This window comes from Herpailurus yagouaroundi, unplaced genomic scaffold (assembly GCF_014898765.1).
Source record: "Herpailurus yagouaroundi ecotype Mexico unplaced genomic scaffold, PumYag 28, whole genome shotgun sequence".
In the NCBI taxonomy this organism is placed as follows: domain Eukaryota; kingdom Metazoa; phylum Chordata; class Mammalia; order Carnivora; family Felidae; genus Herpailurus; species Herpailurus yagouaroundi.
In genome coordinates, this window is record NW_024412376.1 from 123,567,129 (window position 1) to 123,586,795 (window position 19,667).

The 19,667-nt window shown below is 34.4% G+C and overlaps 1 protein-coding gene across 8 annotated transcripts in view; it reads right to left on the reverse strand.

Moving 5' to 3' along the window:
* Nucleotides 1-19,667, reverse strand: part of EXOC1 (exocyst complex component 1) — a 62,137-nt gene that overhangs the window by 24,144 nt on the left and 18,326 nt on the right. For 4 of the 8 annotated variants that reach the window (XM_040483061.1, XM_040483075.1, XM_040483082.1 and 1 more), the window contains 7 exons: nt 19,182-19,369; nt 16,415-16,642; nt 16,078-16,210; nt 15,106-15,215; nt 14,307-14,360; nt 7,073-7,222; nt 1,506-1,611 (listed from right to left, as the gene is read on the reverse strand). In XM_040483061.1, the coding sequence (XP_040338995.1) occupies nt 1,506-1,611; nt 7,073-7,222; nt 14,307-14,360; nt 15,106-15,215; nt 16,078-16,210; nt 16,415-16,642; nt 19,182-19,369 (969 nt within the window). The remainder of the gene's footprint in view (nt 1-1,505; nt 1,612-7,072; nt 7,223-14,306; nt 14,361-15,105; nt 15,216-16,077; nt 16,211-16,414; nt 16,643-19,181; nt 19,370-19,667) is intronic. The other 4 variants (XM_040483093.1, XM_040483112.1, XM_040483096.1 and 1 more) reach the window with 1 other exon arrangement.

Sequence of the window (19,667 nt, forward strand, 5' to 3'; positions counted from 1 at the left end):
AAACTTCTAATTTAAAAATATTTTAAACAAGATAATTTAAGAACTTCTTAGGAGTAAAAATTAATTTTCAAGTTAATGCAATGAAACCATTAAGATACTATTATACTTGATTTAAATGATACTTTTATTATGTCATTTATTTCAGTGTGAATCTTAGGCTTTATAAACTATTATGATACTGGGATTAATGACCTCCTAAAGAGATAATTTTAGAAAGATTTCCCTTTTGCCTCCTGTTTTCATATAACTGTAGAAGAATTCTCTCAAAATAAAATGGTTCACTAACAAGTGGTGACAAATATACTAAATGAAAACATTAAACATGTAACTGAATTAATATGCTGCTTACTAAAAAAAAAAGCATAACATATCCACAGTGAAACATTAACAAGGATATAAACACACTGCTGTTTAAGAACAATTAACCTTTAGGATGAGTTAGCATTTCTGTTTCCAAAAGCCTATTGTCCCAAGATTCTCATCAGTATCTTTACCTAAGTATAACATATTTGTACACAGATTCAAAACATTTCAAAAGTCTGGACTAGTATAATCAATATATTAGTGTTAAAAACAACAACAACAATGAATTACCAGATAATTACCCACTAAAGACAGTCTTCTCTGTCCTAAAGAAAAGAATGGAAAGATGTGCTATCAATTTCAATCCTGTCTCCTGTTTACCAGAAGTTGCTTAGGGCATAGGCTCCTTTCAACAAGCAAATGCTAAACTCATTATTCTAAAGGGGAACTATGCAGACACACTGAGTACACATTGTAGCCATTTAAGGCCAGGTTTTGACTTGAATAGGCACAGAACTCCATCCAAAAGGAACTCCAGAGATGGGTACATGCAAGAGCAGAATGTGGCCTCAGCAAATCACCTTCCTCGCAACTTGATACTTTCACTGGTTATCCTTTCAAACATGTTTCTGTCCACTTAACATATTTAGAAGCAACAAAAAACAACATGCTTGAGAAATATCTCTTTGGGAAAATAAGGTATAACCACAGGAGAAATTTGAGTGAAGGTTTTATAGCCCCTTGATGGGGGAGAAAACAAACTTTCTTTTTGATTCAAAATAGCCAGTGAGAAGTAAGAAGCCAGGAATCACTTTCATTTCCCTGTAAAGAGCAATGACTTAGAGATCAATGATTTGCCCCAACTGTTACAAAAGGTCTTTTAGGAAGTAAGAAACTGAACTCTCAACGTGTGTCTCTTAGCCTCCTACTTTCTCTACCAGATCACACTTCATTTTCTGGTCAACTGCTATCTATGAATAGAAGCTTTCATTTATGGCATGAATACACAATTGCTGTCAGAGTCATATACTACAGAATTTTAGTAAAAACCATATTTACAGATATAAATATTTGTTCTGTGAAATATCTATAAATCAAACCAACACATTAGACTTACTTTTTCGTCAATTCTACTATATCTTCTTTCACTATGCTCAAAAAGTCTTATAATTATTTGTCATAAATAAAACACTTTAGCTTACCAAACTTCTTGCTTTCTTTAGTTGTGCCAGTCATCTTGATCTTTGCAACTTCAAAGAAATCTTTAATTTCTCTCTCATACAGTCGTGATAAATAATCCATGTAATTCTTAAAATAAAAGTAACAGGTACTTCTTATTAAAAAATATATATGTATATATACATACATAATTAATTTAATTATAAATTAAAATATTTATAATTTTTAATTATAATAATTATAATAAATTATAAATTATAAAAATTATAAGTATAAATTAAATATAACTAATTTAATTCTAATTAGCACGTTATAGTTTTCACAAAAAATTTATTTTTTAAAAACATATTTGATTTATTCTAGCTCAAATGGAAACATCTATAATTTAGCATTCAAACTCATTTCTTCATCATATCTGCTTATTAGGATATAAGAATATTTTAGGCTTTCAGGAAGGGTTCTTCAACAGTGGGAGACCATATATTTTCCAAGTCCTAAATTAAATGCATATACAGTGGACTAAATTTAAATAAATCCATGGCAGAAAATCTATACTTGGCTATTCTTTTAAATTTATCAGGGAATCTAAGCTTCAGCTTCCTTTATTGTTTCAAATTAATACATTCAGTTTTAGAGTAGGTTTACATTGCTTATAAAATATTATAAGCTTATCCTTATAAAATAGTATTTGGATGAAACATAGTATATAGATCCTGCTTTTTTCAATTTGTAGGCCATATATATTTCTCACATAGTCTCTGCACTAAAACTTAGTCAAATGGGCAAGTCTTTCCCATGATCTTTGCATAAATTTAAAAACAAATGTAAACTGGGGCACCAGGGTGGCTCTGTCGGTTAAGTGTCCAACTCTTGATTTCAGGTCATGATCCCAGCATCACAGGATCCAGCCCCACATCAGCTCTGTGTTGCTGAGCATGGAGCCTGCCTGAGATTCTCTCTCTCCCTCTCCTCTGCCCATGCTCGCTCTCTCTCTCAAATAAATAAATAAAGCTTTAAAAAATAAAAAAAAATTAAAAATGTAAATTAAAATATACCTAAAATTAATTCCTATTTCATTAGGCTGTCACACTTTTTCAATGTGTCAGTTTTTCAATTTTAAATTCTCATAAAAATCTTGATCACTGCAAACCAGTGAATAGTTGACAAATGGGAAATTAGCTTCACACAATTTGTAAAATCTTCATCAGTGGCTTCTACTTAAATAACTCAACATAACAGACTGCATTCCAATATCCAAATTGCTTAAAGTACGCATTACTACCCAAGCAATTTAAACAATTTCAAAACAGCTCCTCTGGTATCTAGAAAATAGTGACAAGAACAGACTATTGAAAATCATCCCCTTTCCCAATACAACTCTAATGACTCGATACCTTTTTTCCAAGTATGTAACAGAACTCATTGGTGGGAAAGGCCACAGACAGTGTGACCATCAGTTCATTCATTTACCAAATTCTGAAGGAAGTCTCTCGTGAGGTGCCTCTTAGCACCTTGTATATAGCAACTTAAATTTAACTGTCATGAGTTTAAATACTGTTGTCTCAGGCAGTCTCTTCAACTTTATGTTGTGCTGACTGTAGTCTTACAGAGGTCTCTATATTTTACCTTCTCTTTACACCAAAAGGTAAATTCCACAAATGTAGAATGGAGGTTGAGAGAAGATGTCTGAGAATCTTCAAGACTGACTGTGAACCTCAGGAGATTATTAGGAGAGCAGAGCTCATTTCCTACCCAAGCATGGATAGACCATCTCTAATATTAATCGCCCCACATGAATAACTCAGAGCCACAGATAGGGGCCAGAGTCCTGGGGAGGAAGGAATCCGAGCAGCTGAGATAGTTTCCATAAGCTCTAATTATGTATACCAAAAATCAGGGCTTTCTTTAGACTCAGTCATAAGTAGAGCTGGGGCAGTGCCTTGTGATTCTTATCCCTTAAAGAATGTGAAACAGGCTTTTTTTGTTCCTGCCAAAGTGTGAGCTGCGGACACCCAACCAAGTGCAAACAGTATCTGGATTTAATTATTATTTCTTATTAAAGAAGCACTGGCTTGTCTGTTTCCTTCTTTCTCTCCCTCCTTCTTTCATTCTTCTCTTCCTTCTTCCTTTTTAATAAAATCCTGGTTGTGATGACCCTTCAGCAACCAAATTAGATTATAAGGTAAAATACAGTCTGTCAAAAGTTCAAACCACATGATCAAGTAACATTCCTGGGAAATAAGTCAATTTCATTTAAAAAAGCTCATTAATATTGTCAATCAAAAATATACTGTGAGGAGAGAATGATTCCATAAATCATTGCCAGGTTGGCTATTGTCTTGTTTCTTCATTTAAATTACATTCATGAATACTACATTATATATAAAGATAGGGCAATAATACTCACTGAGAACACAATTAGGCAAAAAGCTTATTGATTACTTATTTGAATACTGACTAGGGGACAAAGCACTTGTTGGCCCAAAACTCTTAAGGAGATATAATAATGTTTAATTATTCAAAATATTTATCCTCCTAAAACTTCAAAAGGCAAAGAATTCCAGTACTGTAAATACTTTTCTTTAAGATATCTCCAAATCAGAATTCTGTTGAATGAAAACAAAACAAAACAAAATATAACACAACAGTAGAGTTGCAGAACACTTAAAAGACTAATTCTGAGGAACAAAAATAATCTTACCTAAAATAGCTAGCCAGATAAGATGTACATACGTACCTTAGAATATTCATAGTCTCTTTGAAAAGCATTTTTAAAACTATAGTTTAAAAGTATTATTTTTTTTTCCAAGGTTTATGTCCCCTTTCTTATGATCTCAGTTTAGAAGGGGAGTCAGATCTTACTTTAAATGAGCAAAGGCACTTTGAAGAGAAAATACATAAAGACTGATTTACAAGAATGTCCTATTGCCAAATGTGTTCATATTGATATACTGGTAGGACTGTACCAACTACTTTTTTCTTATCATCATAGTTCTCATAAATTTCTACCTACTCCACTGCCTTCTCACAAAGCATGAACCTGAGACTAGAGGAAGTTGTAATAATTATTTCAGTAAGTAGGAAGATAAAATGGGTTCGTGTATAAATATTAATTTCCTAGGAAAGAATAATCTTCATTATAAAACACTCTAAAAGAGAGCACCACTTTTTGAATAAAACTAGGAAAAATTTCTGCAAGCAAAACTAGCAAAAATAAGATGATTTTGCTAGCTAACTTCTGTTAGGAAATGTTTGGTCGTAAGCACATGGGTTGAGGGGAAGAGACTTTATATGAACAATCTCAATATTTTTGTTTTCACTTCAAGAAACAACACATTACTCTTTCCAACTCAAGAACATCTTTTAAGGTCATGTTGTCCACATAATTAAATTATTACTAACTATTAAAATAGCTCCTACCTTACTTAAATTTATTGTTTTGAACTCCAAATTCATAAAAACATACAGATAAAATATTTTACTTGTTTTTCAAGGTATTTTTAGAATTTTAAGTAAACTGCTATTATATCTGACATATAAATATGGCTATTTATATATTTGAATTAGGTAGCAATTTTTTAGCTCCCTAAGTCACATGGTTAATTTCAATACTAAAGGTCACAGCAGAAATGCCAGAAAAGTATTGTATCCATGGCTTCCTGCCACAATGGCCATTTATTAAAGTTAAATTAGATCATGTATTTCTACTGCTCAAAGCCCACCCAAACTCCCTCCCCCATCTCCTGCATGGTAAAAGCCAAATCCTTACCAATGTACACAGTCCCTTCCTGATCTGTCCCGTCTGTCCCACCCTGCTTTACCTCTCTCCATTCTTCTTCTAAGGTCCTGTCTCTGGCCCTTTGTACTCCAACTATACTGGCCTCCTCATTGCTCCTCCAGTATATCAGGCATGCTCTTACCATAGGATACCTGTACTGTGCCTGGAAAGCCTTCCTCAAGAAACTCCCACTGTTCACCCCTGCTTATTTTTTTTTTAAGAGTTTTAAAACAATCTCTACACCCAACATGGGGCTTGAACAACCCTGAGATCAATAGTCTTATGCTGTACTGACTGAGACAGCCAGGTGCCAGGCGCCCCTCACCCTTGCTTTTTTTTTTTTAAATTAAAAAAAAATTTTTTTCTTTAATTAAAAAAAAAAATTTTTTTTTAATTTAAAAAAAAAAATTTTTTTTTTTAAGTAGGCTCCATGCCTAGCGTCAAGCCCAATGTGGGGTTGAACTCATGAACCTGACATCAAGACCTGAGCTGACATCAAGAGTCAGATGCCTAACTGACTGAGCCACCCAGGTGCCACTCACCCTTGCTTATTTTTAAAATCTATGCTCAAATATCACCTTCTTGATGCCTTATTTAAAACTACACCTACCCCAGTCCCGGCATTCCCTGCTTTATTTTCTCCAGAACACTCAACGGTACCTTCTAATGTACAACTAGCTTTTTTGCCAGTCTTTCTCCACCAGAACATGTGCTATGAGAAGGCAAACATTTGCCTGGTTCCTTCAGTGCTGTATCTCTAGCACTTACTTAACAAAAAAGCAGGTGCTCAATTCATATATGAATGAAGTGACTCATCTTCTCCAATTGCTGATGTTAATAGTATTGTTCTTTTAGTTTCCAAACCTAGAAAAGTTTGGCATCATCCTGTTTCTTCCAACCTTAGAGTCTTTCTTTTGGTTTATATTCTCTATTCCTACCACTATCTTCCTGATTTGGATTTCATCTGAATTATTACATTAGGTTCTTAATTAATTTGCCTCACCTAGTCTCTCCCCATGTATGAGGAATGCTGTTAGGTCTTATGTCTCATGGCTTATCTTTTTCAACATAATTTCTCTCTGCCCCAGAATATGAAATTCTACTTCAGATGGGCTTGCATCCTCATTGCCCTAAAAAAGTCCTATTTTCCCACCTTTGTCTGCATGCTCCCCATCCCTGGAATGCCTTTCCTCTTTTTTTTTTGGTTTATCTAATTCCACTCACTATTTAAAAACTCAATTCAAATCCAATATCTGCCGTGAAGTTTTCCTCCATGGCTTTAGGACACGGATTTCTCTTAACTCATTTTCAGTCTGGCACTTAATTTTTTGCTGATTGTTTTAAGTATAATTGCTCTCCCCAGTCAGATACAAGGTTCTTCAGAAGTAGGGCTTGCTTGTTAGGCCCTGTGTGCCTGGAATAGTGATACGCTTGCTTCATAAAGAGGCAACCTGCACTTGCTTAATCAAACACATTATCAACTCCTAGAGGGCAATGCCACACTTAGACATCTTCATATTCTCTATATTGCATATAAAGAAACTCAGGAAATAATTTCTGTATTTAACTAAACTGAAATTTAAGGCCACAGTACCACATACTACTATATTAAACTGGAGTTAGAAATTTAGCTCTTCTTTACCCAAGAAATGAAATAAATGTTCTGCCTCGTCAAATGAGCACTCAGAAATTCAATTATTTTCTGTTTCATGACTAATACTTCAAATGTCACGTGGGGAGCTGAATACATGACCTCTTGATTCTAGAAGATTATGCTCCCTACTCGGTGAGTAATTGTTATCAAATTCATACCTTTGTTAGTCCCTCATATTTTCCATAATCTGTACTCTTCAGCCACTCCATCAACTTGGCATATCGAAGCAAGTCTCTATGAAATGGATGATGATTGGGTAAAGCCAGTTCAACAGAGTGCTGAGCAAGAGTTGAACTCTGATCGTGACCCTAGAGTGAGTAAATAAGTAAATAAATATATTGGCAGTACAAAGAAACATGTTGTAATTGAAAATTCTAAAAAATGACCAAATGTAGCCAAAGAAAAGCAAAGGAAGATAGAAAGCAAGATAAAAACCAAGTACTTACTTGTCTTTTATTATCATCCTGTGTAAGCTTACTGAACACTATCACCATAAATAGTCATAAACATGCAAGAATGGCACTCTGATAAACTACTCATGTCATCTTCTAAAGAATTGACAATAAATGTTTTAATCAAGCTCTTCTCTCCCATACCATCTCATTTTACAATTTACCAAGCAAATAAACTTCACAATACAACTGTATTGAGAAACACAATAAATAGGGAAGTCATTCAAAACAAATTGTCAACATCTATGGTATTTCTATTAGAAATATACAATATTAAAAACAGTAGTTAAAACATAGAGGATACAGAATTTTAGAACTAGGAAGCACCACAGATGATGATATCCTAGGCTTTCCTGGATAATCCTTAATAATAGTATAATTTTAATCTTTCTAGTAATTAAATAAATACACCATGATTTTATTTTAAGACCTTGACAACCCTTTTATGTAAATAAATTAGTAAGCTATCAAACAGTCTTAGATGATGCATCCTGACTTTGTTTTGAAAAATACAGACCTGGAAGATCATCAGATCCAACAGCCTTATTTTCTAGAAGAGGAAATTGAAACTTAAAGAGTTAAGTGATTTGCTCAGGTCGCAAGGAAGGAAAGCAAGAATTGGAAACTTAGTCATGTGAGTCTCACTTCCATTTTCTTTTAAAAACATATCTAAAAAATCATTTTAAGCAGACTCAAAAATTGCAAATGCCAATTATTTACTGGTATCTAAAATATAAAACAAAACAATAAAAATCTCTCCAGCCCTATTTTGAAACAATCTAGCTCTCTTTCTCTATTATTGGATCAATATTTGTCATGGAATTCAAAGCCAGGGTCTAAGAGATGGGAAGCTGAAAGATTAAAGGAGTTGATTCCCCTTGAAAATATTAGTTCCCAAGAATAAGGAAAGGGGAAAAAAAGACAGATTTATTTGACATCATTCTGACTTGATCTAATTTGCCTTGTCAGAAGTTATTTATCATTCTGTTAAAATGACACAGTGACTGAGTTCTGGGATTGGTTAACTCATTTCCTAGTAAAGTTACCTAAACCCAATTATGTGTGTTTTATACTAGCCGACATAAACTGGCTGAATTTAAATTCTTTTAAAAGAGATTTCTTCTATCTAATTTATTTCCTTTACTATATACATAAAATAAGAACTTAGTGGTTATGGACTTTTTAAAACAACTTCTTTTAAATACACAGTATCCAGAAAAAATTCCCGGATGAGGGAAACAAAGAATTCTCTAGTAATTGAGAAGTACCTTTAGAATAAGAAAGATAGGAGTATAAGACACATCAATAAAATATCATTATCTGAGTTCCTTCTTCATTAAAGCTTTCAAATCAGTCTGTTGGAGAATTTTCTTCTTGTGAGATTATATCCCCAACTTAAAATGGAAATAAATATAAGGACCCATTATATAGAAATTACATATAAAACTACATAGAACAATCAATATATTTCTTTAAAAAAATTTTTAATGTTTATTTTTGAGAGAGAGAGAGGCAGAATGTGAGTGGGGGCAGGACAGAGACTGAGAGAGACACAGAATCCAAAGCAGGCTCCAGGCTCCGAGCTGTGAGCACAGTGCCTGATGCGGGGCTGGAACTCACCAACTGTGAGATCATGACCTGAGAGGAAGTTGGCTGCTTAACCAACTGAGCCAGCCAGGTGCCCCTATGTATTTCTAAGATTAATCTTATTGATATCTACCTTAGGAAATTGGACCAGAGATAGCAGAAAAGTTAATCAGAAAACTAGATGACCAATTCAAAATAAGAACCAGAAAGGGTGAGACAATACAAGTTCACAGCTATCACAGACATTATATACAAGGTATACTGTGTATATAGGTCCACGATCCCTTTCTGTAATTCTAAAATACAAAAAGCTTGGAAAACTCAGTGTAAATTTGGTGTCAAATCTATTTTGATGGCAAAACCTGACCTGAACTGACATGAGGCTGTTTATACTGTTTAGAATAACTATTCATATTTTTTGGTGTTGGACTATTGTGTCCCTAATCACAGAGCCCAGCTCCAGACCCTCCTGGAGTGGTTATGTAATGTACAGTATATATATACTATATTACTTTCCTAAAATCTGAAAAATTCTAAAAAGACAGCTGACCCCAATAGTTTGGATAAGGGATCATGGACCTGTGTGAACATTCTTTTTTGAATGGCTGACTAAATATAAAACAATCACATTTTCCAAAAGAATCATTGTGGACTAAAAGCTACAGTGTTGAAAAATGGAACTATTCTATATATTTGGAATGCCTGGCCATCTACATGTTTTCTGTGAAGTAGACTTAACAATAACTATGAACAAAATTAATAATATTAAATAAAATATACAGTTATTATCACTGGACTATACTTCATCTCTCATCACAGTTGCCATAGATTTTAAAATTCTTTATTAATAACAATATTAGACATCTCTTATCATCCAAAACAATCTTTTTCATTAATTTTTCTCAGTGATTCAAGACTCAAAATTATTGTTTTTGTTTAAAAAAAATTTTTTTTAGTTTATTTTATTTTGAGACAGTATGAGTCTGGGAGGGACAAAGACAAAGGGAGAGAAAGAGAATCCCAAGCATCCCAAGCAGGCTCTCTGCTGTCAGCGCAGCACCCAAGATAGGGCTTGAATTCACGAAACCGTAAGATCATGACCTGAGCTGAAACCAAGAGTCAGAGACTTAACTGACTAAGCCACCAAGATGCCCCAAAACCATTGTTTACGTTCTCCTAAAACTGTTCACTTAGGCTATTACATGTTACATTATATTATCTAATCTACAGTCAGGAAAAGTTCTTCAATTAAAAACCTCCTCCTCCCTGGGGCGCCTGGGTGGCTCAGTCAGTTAAGCATCCGTCTTTGGCCCAGGTCATGATCTTGTGGTTCATGGGTTTGAGCCCCATGTCAGGCTCAGTGATGACAGCTCAAAGCCTGGAGCCTGCTTCAGATTCTGTGTCTCCCTCTGTCTCTGCCCATCCCCACTCACCTTCAGTCTCTCTCTCAAAACTAAACATTAAAAAATATTTTTAAAAACCTTCCCCTCCCCTAAAAATGGAGAATTATTAAAGTTTGTAGAGGATTTTACAGTTTACAAAGCTCTTTCACATATTACTATTCAAAGCTTTCTTTTGCAAACAGCATTTTAAGATCACCATCACCTGAAAATTTCCCTTCTACTATGAAGACAACATCATTACCTTCAAACTATTACTATTAAGATAGATTAAATGTGATTAGTGCTAATGGAAGATTTAACTTTAGAGAAAATGGTTCTAAAATAACTACAGAAAATAGGTAAATTAAAATTTTAAACTGTTCAATTCAATCAGTAATACAGGTAACTGTCACTTCTAGAACTCTCATGTGTGCACCACTTTATTCTTAAAAAAAAAAAAAAAAAAGAATGGGAGGTAGGGAGGCTCTGCTTTGCCCTATGCTTTTAGTGGTGCAGCATTTTGGATATTCCCATACAAATAAACCAGTGATTTATTTCTTAAAATATATAAATAAAAATACAATTTCAAACAAACAAAAAATATTCTTTATACAGAAAAAAATGAAGACAGTGTTAAAAATTGTTTATTTTAAGTAATAATAAGTTAGTAACAATAACAATTTATTGAATGCCTGTCACCACGCTAGTTTCTATCCCTCTCTCTCTCCCTGTCTCTCTCTCTACATATATATACACAAATTCTGATGTTCATAATAACCTTGCAAAGTACTTTTCTCCTCATTTAAAAATACCAAAACTCTATTATAAACAAAATTTTAAAATAATATGGTAGGCTTTATCCAAATTAATCTAAGACAAACATATTTTCTAAAAACCTAGCGCATCATAAATTTTCATTAGTGTATATGTTACTGGAATTTGTGGCACAAAGAGGTTAATTAACTTTCCCAAGGTCAGCCCGCTAGGAGGTAGCAAAGTCAGGGTTTTGAATATAGAAAGTTTGGCTCCACCGTCCTCCTCTTAACCACTTTACTATACTGACTTTCAAACAGAAATGATACACTCAAGTTAAGTGTTGAATAAATTTTCAAGATTTGGGAACTCTTTCTTTCTGTGTTATGGCATGTTTATTTTTGTTTTTTCAAAGAAAAAAAATCTGAACAAAGTTCCAACAAATACCACAAAAATTGATCTTAAATAATCATAATTCTTTCTAAGCTTTTAACTATAGATCATTAACCCATGTTTAGGAAATTGAGAAGAAACATGTTTAAGGGAACAATTTTTGTGAAATGAATTGAATATTGGTGATATATTTTACAGGCTTTATTTTAGCATTATGATGTTTCTAGAAATACATGTTGGAAGAAAAATTCTCAAACTTAAGCATATAGCAAACCCCTCACAACTTCAGTTTTTCTGGTTGTACTTATAAAAATTTTTTTGAGTTTATTTATTTACTTTTAGAGAGGTGAGAGAGAGAGAGAGACAGAGATAGAGAGAGCACAAGCGGGAGAGGGGCAGAGAGAAAGAAAGACAGAACCCCAAGCAGGCTCCACACCGTCAGTGCAGAGCCCAATGCAGGGCTCAAACTCACGAACCGTGAGATCATGATCTGAGCAGAGATCTGAGCCTAACCGACTGTGCCACCAGGAGCCTCTTTCCTGATTGTACTTTTAGTTCAGTGCATAATCATTTCTCACCCTATTGCAAAAGACAATGTACACAATTATGAGGTCTCTGTGGACCCAAAGGGGACAAAGAAGGGCAGAGAGCACTTATCCTTTCAAGCCAAATATTTCAAAAAACAACCAAAAGAATTTTTTAAAGGACATACATTTGATGCAACTATTTGCTCAATTTCACTAGCCTTAATTTGATTGCATGTTTTTCAATATCAGAATCCTAATTAGTGTAACTGACCTAATTCGCTAGTTGAATATCTTAATACACAAATCCCTAGTAAATGTAAAAATTATGGGTAAGAGTCTATAATTTCAATGGAAGCTGAGTGTGTAAGATCTAGAAGAGCCAAAAGAATCTAGTTAGTTGTTAAAAATATGACTATATATGTATATATAGTAAGAAGAGAATAACATTTCAAGTTTCATTAAAATACAGCCATGTGGATAGTACTAATACGAAAGCTGCATCACATATAGAATCCTCTGGATCAATGATTCCCAGATTCGCAGATGCTTTTCACTGGCCTACAACACTAAGAAACAAAAGGATAGAAGAGAGTTTCTCATAAAGGGAAATGTATTCATTTTAGAAGTCTGAAATCATAGTCTTTTTTTTAGTGCCAAGATAAAAAGATAGTGAAAGTGGGTGTCAGGATTTCTTTTTAAAAGTACTTACTTGGTAAAATTAAAAATCGGTGACTTGATAAATCTCCAAATTTTATTTTTTTAAATTTTATTGATGCATGAATTTTAAAAAGACTGGAAATCAATGATCTTATATTACTGTCATGTGATCAACAGATTATTGTATTCTTCTGTACAGAAGTTACACATGTTGAATATATACACATTTGCCAAAAACTTCACTGCACGACTCTGTTCAAGTGTTGTCTTATCCATGATGTCATATCTGACTAAATTCTCAGTAACCTCACTTTTGATTAAACCTTTAGCACACATATATATATATATATATATATATATATATGCACACATATATATACATATATATACATATGTATATATACATATATATATATACACACAGACACACACACATACACAAACTATGTATATGTAGTCATACAATTAGCAATTTAATATACGCATTGCTATAGAGCTTTAAGTACATTAGTCTTAATGACTCCTTATAAACATCTTGAGTTTAGGAGCCATTTCTTATTCTTACATGTGGACTTCAGCAAGTATTTAATAGGCACATAGTGAAAACCTGGTGATTGACAAAGAAATGTACTATAATATGGTAATCAAATTTTCCCAGTTAGTTTGTTCTACAACTAGGAATAGAGATACCCACTTCCCAACTCTTTTGCTAGGTGACCTGATGCACTGAATTCAACACACAGAAAGTCTCTTTTCTATACTTGGGACATCCTCCTCCTCCACTTTCTTCAGCATATCCCAGGTTGTTGCAACATTCTGTTTTTTTCAACATGCATCATTCACATATAACAATACACATTAGATTTTCGGAACTGGAAGCATTCATATTAAACAAAGCCATTAGTTTATAAGGCAAGGAGGCAAAATCATAAATAACTGCATGTTACAACAAACAATTAAGGGTGTAGAAAGGACTACTGTTTACCTACTGGTATTTCCAATACCATCTACAAATGTGGATAACATCACTATCAACAATGTCATTTTTAAAAACTATGGAATTGTACAGAAATAGGTATTATTGAAATACTAATGTAAGAAAAATGTGATTAGTATTTACTATGTGACTTCTGGATTTACTTTTTTCTTGATACTTTTCAGGTCAAATGAAACGTTAAGAGAGTCTTCCCCAATATTTCCCTCACATGCTTAGCTAGGAGGTCTTCCTTTATGTTTGCATATGTCACTGCTATGAGGACATTTACCCTACCTGAGTATATCTGTATCTCCCTTCCCTAGACTGTGAGCTACTCTGGGACAGGATTAGCCTCTCGTCTATCCCAAGTAGATGCCTGGTATGCATCCCAATCACCTGGTAAATGATTTCTAAATAAATGAAGGAGTGAATGAGTGAAAGAATGACAGGAAGAAAGGCAAGCAGAATGAGATTAAATGCCTTTTTGGCCAAAATAAACTTTTGACTATGGGACATGAAAAACCTGCTATAAATATGGTTAACAGGCAGCTTAAGTCAGTAAAGTTATAATCTATAAAGATTCTGCTGCTGTTAAGTTTAGCAAACTTTAGAGGAAAAAAAAAAAAAAGAATCAGAGAAGCTTGAGCCAAATTTGATGTACTCACAGGCACCGAAAGAAAGTAGGACCTGTTATAGAGTTGAAGGAGGGCCTGAGTAAACTAATTGGAAATAAAATATAGTAAATACAATTGTTTTAGAATACTGCAAAGTGAAAACAAAGTAAGAATACAATGTTTCAGACAGCATTTCTTGACAAACAAAATTTCTCTAATTTTTTTTTGTCTAATAACCCTAATAAGAGATGAAAAACATAAGAAACCTATTTTATTATGGCAGATTAAAATACCCTCTGTTCAAATCCCTTTAAGGTACTCTTAATATTATTAAAAGTAGTATTATTGCCACAACCTTAATTATAACCTCCTTTTTCATATAAAAATTAAATCAAATGGAATTTACAACTGAGCTATAGTCATTTTCCTCATATATATAAATACATAGAGCCAATAACATTTAAACTACCAAATCAAGTCCTGGTTCTCACCTCAAAATATTGAAAAATAAAACAGGCCAAGCAGTAAACATATAAGTTTGGACTTATTTTTATAAATAAGAACATTTAAATGTATATGTAACAAGTAAGCATTGTCATTTGATTTCTAGAATCAGAAAGTTTTAGCTGAAGGAACTAGACTGTCTACCTAAGGAGGCAGTTGAGGCCCAATGTACTTCTATGAGCAAATACTTAAAAGTCTTATTTAAAAATCTTAAATCAAATAAAACTGTGAAGGATTATACTGTGATCCCAATTAAACACATTATATTTTTGTGGAAATTTAAGTTTAAGGTAATATATTAAGTAGCTACAGAAACATGTCAGTTTTAATAATAAAATAAAATTACCTGTTGAACAAAAACATTGTTGAGGTGACTGGCCAGTCTCCGGGCAAAATGCTCTCGCAAATCACTGAAACGCTGCTGTTGCTGTTTGACTGCCAGGAGCATGTCATGGCCTGAAATCAGAATATTTTTTGACTGATATAATGCGTAAAAAGATTTCTCGGATCTCCAACGAATACATTTTTTAAAAATTTTCTTAAATTTTTTTTTTTTATTTTAGAGAGAGAGAAAGAGAGACAGCTCAAGTGTGAGCTGGGGAGAGGGGCAGAGGGAAAGAGAGAGAATCTTAGGTAGGCTCCATGCTTGGTGCAGAGCCCGACGTGGGGCCTGATCTCATGACTCTGGAATCATGACATGAGCCCAAAGAGTGGGACGCTCAACCAACTGAGCCCCAGGTGCCCCATCAATGAACACATTTATAATAGTATCTGAATTGCAGTTTTGAAGAACCCAAAGTTTTATTGGTTTCCATTTGTATGCTTTATAAAGAAAAGTAAGCAAGAGAAAAAAATATAACACAGTGGTTCTCCAAGCATCATCGGGGAACTGCTGGAAATGTGGAATGTAGGGCTTTCGCCGAGACTTACTGAATCTGGGGGTGAGGCCTGGTAATATGTGTTTTAACAAGCCCTCTCCAGGATTCTGAGGCAAACTGAAGTTTTGGAGCCACTGGTTTAGCAAAACCTCATGCTCTCTGGTCTAATCAAAGTATCTACTTTGTGCTAGCTTCTACAGACTGTACTAAAGAAAAATCATGGTGTTAACTAGAGTCCTTGATGGTCAGAGGAACTGAAATGAAAAAGTTTTTGGTACCAACAGAAACATATTTTGAAATAAGGGAAGCTTGTTTGAGGAGCTAATACTAAAGTCACCCTAAACCACTTGCCTCGTGTATTTCTTGTCAAAACTTTATACCAAGTTACAGGCTTAGTCTCAGATTCTTGGTCAGATTTTGTCATTTCTAATGAACATTACCTGGTCGAAGAGCTACATTCATGCACTGTAGAAGGGCATCTGCGGCATTGGTGCAGGCCTCAATGCCTCTGGAGGAAGCAAGATCTCCTTCCTGAAGGGCCTTTATATGACCTTTGGCCAAGTCCATGTGGTTCTGGAATATATATAAATGTACCATCTGCACATGTAATTTTGGGAAATTTATAGGTAAGACGCTATTCAATCCTATCATAAAGTCTTTGGAATTATTTTAAATCCTATTTTCATAAGGAAATTAGAAAATTTTTACAAATGGGTTTTATATATTATCATTAGATTTTTTGTTTTGTTGGTGGTGGCAATCTACAAACATACTTACCACAAGAAACTCTATTTCAGACAGGAGTTTTACATTATTAGTGTTACTAAGATGAATTAGGTGGTTGCTTTCAGAGATCTGATCCATTTGTTCTTTTACGCTTTGGAGCATTTCCTCATAACTGCTCAGTTTCAATTCAATCTGATCTACCTCCTTTAAAGCCTCATCCAGCAACTTCATCAGGATGTTCACTTGCTTTTCAGAGGCCATGATTGATTGGATGTTAGCCTACAAAGTGAAAAACAAAAGTAACTCTTATTATTTGAACGTATAAAAGAAGTGTTAAGATGAAATATTTCTAAATCCCTTTGACAACTGAGTAACACAGATTGGTATATATCTATGCATTTATTTTAGTTTATCACTTTAAGATTATGTTCTACGTTTTACACAGTATTTCAAGAAGATACACTTGCCTCTCTATCAAGGTTAGGAACCATGCCTCAGTATTTTATATTTCCCCAGATTTCACAAGTAGGGTTCTGTCCCACAATGTATCATCAGTGCTGATATATTTCCAGTTCTGACACTTCTTCCAATTCCACTAGCTAAATTTTCTATACTTCTTAACATTTTTGTAAAATGCTAAAAAAAAAAAAAAAGTATAATCACCTGTGTAATACCTTGGTCAAGAGGGTAGCAGTGGTATACCAGTCTTTGGAGGATACACAGAAGTAATCTATAACTATAGTACAATTAGTACTTACAGAATGTGGAAGAGCCACAACCATAAGACCACATGACCAGAGACTATATAGCCATAAGATAGCTCCTTCTATCGTCTTCTTTCTTTTCTCTTTCTTTTTTTTAAAAAAAATTTTTTAAATGTTTATTTATTTTTGAGAGAGACAGAGAGCCAGAGCGCAAGCAGGGGAGGGGCAGAGAGAGAGAGGGAGACACAGAATCAGAAGCAGGCTCCAGGCTCTAAGGTGTCAGCACAGAGCCCAACGTGGGGCTTTAACTCATGAGCCTTCGAGCTGTGAGATCATGACCTGAGCTGAAGTGGGCTGCTTGACTGACTGAGCCACCCAGGCGCCCCTCTTTTCTCTTTCATTTGCAACTACTGTATATTTTTTTCCCTGGGCAAAACAATAACAAACCACCATCCCCTTATCATTGTTTTCTAAGTGATTCTGACTAATTGATCCTAAATTTCTTGAAATATGGAAGCTGTCAAATCCAAAATAAAATTGGAAAGCAATATGATAACTTGGAACATATATGCAATATTAATTAGAAAATAAAACCCAGGGGCGTCTGGGTGGCTCTGTCAGTTTAAGCGTCCAACTTCGGCTCAGGTCATAATCTCACGGCTTGTGAGTTTGAGCCCCGCGTTGGGCTCTGTGCTGACAGCTCAGAGCCTGGAGCCTGCTTCGGATTCTGTGTCTGCCTCTCTCTCTCTGCCCCTTCCCCACTCATGTTCTGTCTCTCAAAAATAAACAAACATTACAAAAAGAAAAAAAAAGAAAAAACATAAACCACCAAGCCACATTAAGAAAGCAGGTAACATGGTATGAGCAAAAAATTTGGACAAGGATGAAAAGAATTTCATTCCACAGTTGATATGTTGTAATTTCACACATATTATTTTATAAGCTATTCATAATAATTCAACTATAAGTACAGCCCTACCGTAAGAGTCAGCAGAGTACAGAACCATTGAATATATCTCTTAAGTAGCAGACCTGGGGCTTGAACCTGTCCAGGACAATTTCCACTTTAACATCTTGAAGTTTCTTCTAGGCTTTGCTTCGAGTGAATTTTATAAACTTGTAAACTTGGGACTATTCATGTAATCTCATAAATTTTGTACCTTCTATATATAAAATGCCCAAATTCTTTAAGCTTTTAAAATATTCCTCATTCTCTGAGGGTTTTTCTTAAATGCTTACTTTGTGTACACAAAACAAAAAATACCACATGGTCTTCTGTTAGATTTTTCTCACATTAGTGGTGTTATTTTTAGCTATATCTTTTAGCTCCTTACTTTCTAAAGATGCGCAGTTTATTGACTCAGAAACCATGCATGCAAATTAAAAAGAGCTATCCTAAAACATTTTAGCAGAGGAGCCAAACCCCCTTTTTCCCTGGCTCTCTTGTTTTCACTACACTTATTCTGCTCCTTTTGGGTAAATGAAATGATTTATCTTAACCTAATTTTTCTATTTCTTCTTCTTTTTTTTTTTTAATGTTTATTTATTTTTGAGAGAGAACATGAGTGGCAGCAGAGACACAGAATCCGAAGTAGGCTCCATCCAGGCTCTGAGCTGTCAGCACAGAGCCTGATGCGAGGCTTGAACTCGTGAACTGTGAGATCATGACCTGAGCTGAAGTCCGATGCTCAACTGACTGAGCCACCCATGTGCCCCTAATTTTTCTATTTCTAATTTGTACCTACTTTTTTTTTTCCAAACCACAAAAATGCTACTCTTTTGCACTGGACTGTTCTGTGGTGTTTCAGAGACTGGGGGGAAGCAACCCCCAAGTTGTTTCTGGTTGGCTACTTTTTACTTCCATCACTTCATGTCAAGAGCCACCCCCAAATCCTGAACCTCAGCCAACTGCCTTCACTAGCCTGACTAATAGGAATGCTTCTGTCTTTTGAACAAGAACAGTGAGACACATGGCATCTGGTAATGTGCTTACAGAGAAAGATGGCAATAATCACATTATAAAGGCTTAAGTACTAAGGCAGTAAAATTTGAAGATCCCCAGTCTTCTCAATCCACTACACATCATTCACTCACAGACTGTAAAAAAGTCTTACCCCATCTAGCACCTGTAGCTCTCTGGACAACCTTTCTGCAAAGGCCTCAGCATTAGAGATTGCACATTCACAGCCTTCCATCATTATTTCAATATCCTGCTCTTCTCTTGCATTTAACTCTTGGTAAACATCTACTACTTCTTCATCACCTCCTGTCACACTCTGATTTTCTCCACTTGGAACAGATTCTTTAAAAGGGTAAAAATAAAAAATTAAGTAGTAAAAAAGTAGGAAGGACAGTAACATGGTACTTATAGTCAGTTATAAGCACAGGTCACATTTAATGGCTGAAAAATAGGAAAAAATGATTTAGAATATTAAAAAAAACCTCTTATTTTTATGAAAGACTGCATACGTTAATATAATGTTTACTATAACAATTATTATAACAAATACAAAGCATGCAGTCTAATTCACTCACTTATAAGTGTTAGAACAGGCTTTAGTACAATTTCCCCAAATATAATTAAACTGAAAAAAATAAAT